Consider the following 6,000-nt stretch of genomic DNA (forward strand, 5'->3'; position numbering starts at 1 on the left):
TTATAATCAGATTGTGGTCTTGTCACGTAAAACCCCAAAACGTAACTTAATTTAATTGGCCACACGTTGAATCATTTCACCGCATCTATAGACAACATGCTCAAAGTTAATGTCCCGCGCGATAACACTTTCACCTAGATTCCAAATCGTTCGTTCCTAAAGTATGCCATGAGTGGAACCGCCTGCCGGCCACATTAGTTAGCACTGCAGACGCTGATCGCTTTCACAGATAACTCGTCAAGATAACCGGAGTCACTGTACAGTAACTCGTCAAGATAACCGGAGTCACTGTACCAGTTTTTGTTTTTGCACGCAGGACTGTTCAGTTTCATGTATTCTTTTGTTTTGTTTCATAAGCGTTTTTCCAGCTGCGGAGTAAGTGCTTGATAACATCGCTGTTTATTTCCTCGTTCTGTTCTTCTGTGCTAGTCTGCCTTTCATTGTGCTTGTATATCTGATTACAGCCACTCGTGAACTCGCGATTTAAAAAAGATAGAACAGCGCAAGAATGGGGACAAATAATTATAAGACAACTAGACAAGCGCTGTGGTACAAATAGAGCCCCTCCCCTTTCTACTGCTTTGTATGCACCGAATGTATCAATAATTAATGATTAATTTATTATTAATTAATAACCAATGTCCTAGAGTAACGCAAAACACGTTTTCATAAGCGGTCCTTAGTTTGAGAAGCAAGGATGTGCTTTCAGGTCAGCAATAAAGCTCCTTAATGATTGCCCTTTCAGTGAAAATATCTCTGGCCATGGAGAAATACGGCATTACAGCGATCTGCTTTAAATATCTTAACCTTCTTTAACGAAAGTTATCTCGTAATAACACAGCTAGCAGGTCCTTGTGCGTTTCTTTAATTACCTTGCATTACTGAATTGACTTGATTGGCTCTTTTCTGATCTGAAACCACAGACCGCTCTGTCTTGCTGCTGTGTGGGTGTGTGTTTCTTTTCGTTTTCTTTATTGGCTGCAGAACATTTTCGAAAACTGCTCTGTTTCCAAAATAGGTTTTGTTCCATCTCATATTACAATCCGTTGATTATTGAACAACTTATTGCTTTTGGAGAAGCCGGCGACACTATGGTTGCCAACACTTTCAATCTAATTCATTCAAGAGAGAGCTTTATGCTGTGCAGAAAGACAGAGCGGTCGGCCTGAGCTATAGCTTACTCTGGCCTACTACTCTACACTGGAGAAATGGGACGGGGAGGAAAAGAAATTGTGATGATGATGATGATGATGATGATGATGATGATGATGATGATGATGATGATGATGATGATGATGATGATGATGATGATGATGATGATGATGATGATGATGATGATGATGAGAAGTCATTAGCATACAGAAATTTCATCACGTTGTGGCCACTTTAAAGCCGTTCCTCTACCCCAGTGACCTGTAACTGCTATCCCCTCTTATCTTTATCTCTGCACAATCATTCACCAGGACTGCGACCACGTGGTGGAGACCGAGCCTGCGTCACAACGAGGACCTGGCCGGTTCGTGGGTTACGCCCCGCCGGCGCCGCCTCCGCCGCCTTCTTCGCGCCTCAAGCACCGGGTGCGGCCGCTGCAGGAGGACGAGCGGCTGCACGGGGGTTTCCGACGCGGCAGCCGCCGCCACCACCACCGGCGCCGGCAACACTGCTGCTCGCAGTTCATCAACTGCATGCTGGGCAACGAGCGCTACCGAGACGAAATGCGCCGCCGCGCGGACCGCGGCGCCACCGTCAACAGCGTCTCGCAGATCGACAGGGTGTCGCGTGTGCTGTTCCCGTTTAGCTTCATCGTGATCAACCTCTTCTACTGGTTCAGCTCGGGTCGCGACAGACCCGCCGGCTGGGAAGTGCAGAACAACGCGTGACGCCGAATGGAGAGAGAGAGAGAAATAAGAACACATGTCGTTCGTTTACCGTGTGAGGGATTACGGTTATACGTAGAAAAATTTTAAACGTGGACCCCGCTGGAAAAGTGGTGCATGTTCTCGGCGCCTTGAAGGGCACTCAGGAATTGGCAGGCGTAGATGACGAGGTCACAAAAACAAAGCGCGCCTTCGGTTTCCTCGACGGAGGCTCGAGTTTAATTTCAGGTTTCTTTTTCATGTTCTTAATAGGCTTATGGGAAATCGTGCAGCATATTTTCGTATGTATTTTAGCAGCCTTTTGTCTTACCTATTCGCTGTGAAGTACCCCCTCAAGGAGCCGAGGTAACTTCAGCTGCTTTAGCCCAGCAGTCTGCATCGGTTTTATATCACCACGTGAATTTTTGTTTACGTGTGAGCTAGAAGTGACCTCGCGCCTAAACCAAAGACCACCGGCATCTTTTGTATATGTAGGATCTCGCGATTGACCGGAATTCGCCCTTGCCCAGCCTGCAGTGAAACTTGCTCGCCTGTCGCGATTTCCTATACAGAGCGAATTGCAAACATGATGTCCTGCTATTCACGTACGTTTAGCCGTTTGCGACTAGGTGATGAACCAACCTGTAAGGTGGACAATACACGATTTCCGGCTTCTACAAATAGACGAAAGAACCGAATGATCCGTGACTAACCTGATTGGGAAGGCTTCTGAAGGGCAGAACTGTGCAGCATCATGCCGTTGGGAATAATGCTCGCAGCCACATTTTGAGAAAATATTTACCAAGCTTCCAACTCTGGAGAGCATGGTATATCGTTGCGATTTCCATTGTTATACGAGGAAATATGTTGCGCCAGTTTGTTTACTATCGTTGTGAAGGGCAGATCAGCGCATATCACACACACACACACACACACACACACACACACATACACACACACACACACACACGGACACACGCACGGACACATGCAGGCACACACGCACGGACACAACAATGAATGCCTGTATTCGTCTTCGTTATTGGGCGTTCTATATTCTTGCGATCTTCTGGTTTGCATAACCTGCCCCTTGTTTGTTAACCTAATCGTTTCTTGTAGCCGTCGCCGTTCCAATGCCAAGCTCATTACACTTAAGCTTAATTTACTTTTTCTCATGGCTCTCTTCAACATTCGTTAATGAAGCTATGCGGGGTTATGCGGGAATGCTATAGCAGGTGACAGGAACATTACAGTCACGTTTCTATGATCGTCAGAGCGAGAAAAAAATATGCAGATTATGCATATGGTGGAATGTACGTGAAGCGAACCTTCAGTCAACTGGTGTGTATTAAATCCTATGAAACTTATTCTGAAGCGTAAAATTGTGTTTACTTTCATTTCATGGATCATACTGCTTTCTCATGCAAGGTGATTTTTATTCACTACAAAGTCGCAACTTTATTTCCGCGCAATATTTACGTTTATGCACTACACCACTTACAAGCTATGCCGAATTGCAAGCACGAAATCAGACAGGTGCACAGTGTATAAGACATTCACTCTGCAATGTCACGTTAACGAAGACTATGTGTGATGTTTGTCGAGGGAAGGACAATGACAGGGGTATGCACAGAGAAGTGCGACACATATGTAGCCACATTTAAGGATTCTGTACATTTTCTGTCACAGTGACATAACCATTCTGGACGATTGGCCGAGTACGGGCACACAATGCCACACACCTACTTGCATATAATGAATCGCTAAATAAAAGAACTCGTTGAATATGTGATACGCTATTCCATTAAGAGGTAGGTGTGTTTTAGAGATATCTGTAAGCCGATATTACATGCTCATGGTTTATGCAGGAATTTATTTATTTTTTATTACGCAGAACAGAGGTGTGCTTACTGGCATTACCTGGTTGGTCAGCATACAGATGTTACATAAGCCCATTTGTTGGCCCTCGCATTCGATGCACAGATGAACTTCAGGTAAATATCCACCATGTGGAAAACTGCGGCTTGTTTAGAATACTACACTGCTTTGGTTTTCCACAGAGCTTTGTGTCCACTGCAGAACTCCTGCATGAACATGTGTCTGCGCAGCTGCTCCTGAATAGTCAACTGACTCCACCTCTTCCTGTTACCTCTAGAATTCGTCAGGGATACTCATTATCACCTATCCTTTTCGTTATGTCTGTCTCGACGCCCTGTTCCGACGCATCGTTGAATGTCGGGCAACAGACGGTTTCCCGCTCTCTGGCCTAAGTCAACTCAACACTTCTGCACACGCAATAAGAAAGTCACTCTTTTTCTTTGGTATGGTGTTAGTTACCTCGCTTTTCTGAGACAAGTTGATGAGTATGGAGTCATTTGGGGTGCTCGATTGAATGCAGCGAAGAGTAAGGCGATGCTCTCCGGAGCTCGTGAGACGAGCCTTCTAGGAAGCGTTCAATGTGTAGACAGAGTGAGGGTTCTGAACCTCACGTTCCTGACATCAGGCGTTGCCTCGTCGCATACCTGGGCAGAGCTTCGTCGTGCCGTGGAACGGCGATTAGTCATGGCCGCCAGATTTCAGTCACTTCTTGCAGAGCGCGCCTTCCTTATCAAATCTAGCATATTCCTTGTGTTGTTTTACGTTGCGCTCGTCCACCCTGACGGTTTTTGCGTCAATTTTCAACTTTATCTGAGGCCTTCTTTTGTTCGGGTAAAACGGCGCTCGTATCTCGTACTTTCTTGCCGCTACCTTGCAGAAAGTGTGGTCTCAGCCTTCCGGACCTCACATGCATGCCTCATGCAATTGCTGCGCGTTATTTTCGACTTAACTGCTGACAGGGACGACCAGAGCAGAAGCGTGTTGATGTACTTCCTCGGCACTTCCCGTAAGCTTTTTTGTTTTCGGTTGACAGTCAAGCAACCCGGTGCACCGAGCAATTTACGCTTAGGTCAATGCGCCTAAACGATACCTTGAAGCTTTCTTACCTGTTGTTGACTTGATACTCTCCAGCGTCTCGGTTCTGTGGAGTTGTTGCAATAGGTTGCAATAGGCGGAAAGGAGTCGTAAAAGCTAAATGGCGGGCGTATGCCTCTCGAAGGTTACCACCAGACGAAAGAGACTTTGAGTGGCCTCGCGCTTGGCAGGCTCTGTGAACGCGTGACAGCGTCTCGGCGTTCGGCCAACTTCGTTCTGCTCGTCCGCAGTTTGGAAACGAAAAAAAAATATCATTAGAACACACTTTGGTGAGTTGTGTACTCGAATCAACTATTTTGACGTCGCTTGAGCTGGATGTTGTCAGTGCGACTCAAGGCCCATATTAGGTAACAGAATTTATTAGCTTACGTTTGTGTATTGGGGCATTTGTAATCTGTAAGAAGCGCGGTTCGACAGCCTTGCGAGGGCTACGTGCCCTCTGCTGTTACGGCTACGTGCGCGTGTCATTGTACACTTGAACAGCGAAATTGTGGTTTGGAGAGAAGAAGAGTTTCTTAGGCGTTGGTCAAAGCCCTTTGTTGCAATTAGTAACAATCACGTGTAGTTGTTCATGTTCAAATATTAGTCAAACCTACGTATCGTTTAACTTTTTTGTCTGTGCCCGTGGCTGTTTTATTGATGAATAGGTCCTCCAAACTTTTGTTTGTGTGCAATATGAACCTTTTATCGCATTTTCCATCATTTCTGCTGCAGTTTGGCGAGAGTCTGTTTACACATCTCTTGCACCGTCATACTTAAGCTGCCAGTTGTGAACCTCTGTTGTTTTGGTGCATTCTGTTAACGGTCTATTAAACTTCTCTTCATTTACAAGTCATCCGCCGAGATGCGCACTTATCCTGCAGCAGGCATCTGCGGCAGCAGCCCCGCCAAACTAGCGAAAGTAGCCAAAGAAACCTTCGCTTTAAAAGGGTGCCGTCCCGCTAAACCTCCATCAACGACGGGTAAACAGTGTAAAACTTGCAGCTTGAATAAGTTTGTAGAGCGCGACCTATACTGAAGAGCAGTCTACGTCCATGCGCTTCTGCTTTGCGGACTGTAAGGAGGCTGACAGGAGGGTGGGGAAAGAAGGGGGGGGGAGGGCGGAGGGGGGGCTAGCCAACTAGAAACTTGAAATCAACATAGCGCGAACTAATCGTTTACGGGATGCAGC

General features: G+C 46.2%; 1 protein-coding gene and 1 long non-coding RNA gene across 2 annotated transcripts in view; one reads left to right on the forward strand and one right to left on the reverse strand.

Moving 5' to 3' along the window:
• LOC142577646 (gamma-aminobutyric acid receptor alpha-like) overlaps positions 1-2,590 on the forward strand; it is a 61,792-nt gene extending 59,202 nt beyond the window's left edge. The window contains exon 9 of the mRNA XM_075687122.1: positions 1,464-2,590. Coding sequence (XP_075543237.1) covers positions 1,464-1,880 — 417 coding nt within the window. The 3' untranslated portion in view covers positions 1,881-2,590. The remainder of the gene's footprint in view (positions 1-1,463) is intronic.
• The window catches only part of LOC142577771 (uncharacterized), an 85,574-nt gene extending 80,594 nt beyond the window's left edge, over positions 1-4,980 (reverse strand). The window contains exon 1 of the long non-coding RNA XR_012827061.1: positions 4,841-4,980. This is a non-coding gene — a long non-coding RNA (uncharacterized LOC142577771). The remainder of the gene's footprint in view (positions 1-4,840) is intronic.
• Between the last annotated feature and the right edge of the window lie 1,020 nt (positions 4,981-6,000).

Source organism: Dermacentor variabilis, chromosome 4 (assembly GCF_050947875.1).
Source record: "Dermacentor variabilis isolate Ectoservices chromosome 4, ASM5094787v1, whole genome shotgun sequence".
Taxonomy (NCBI): Eukaryota; Metazoa; Arthropoda; class Arachnida; order Ixodida; family Ixodidae; genus Dermacentor; species Dermacentor variabilis.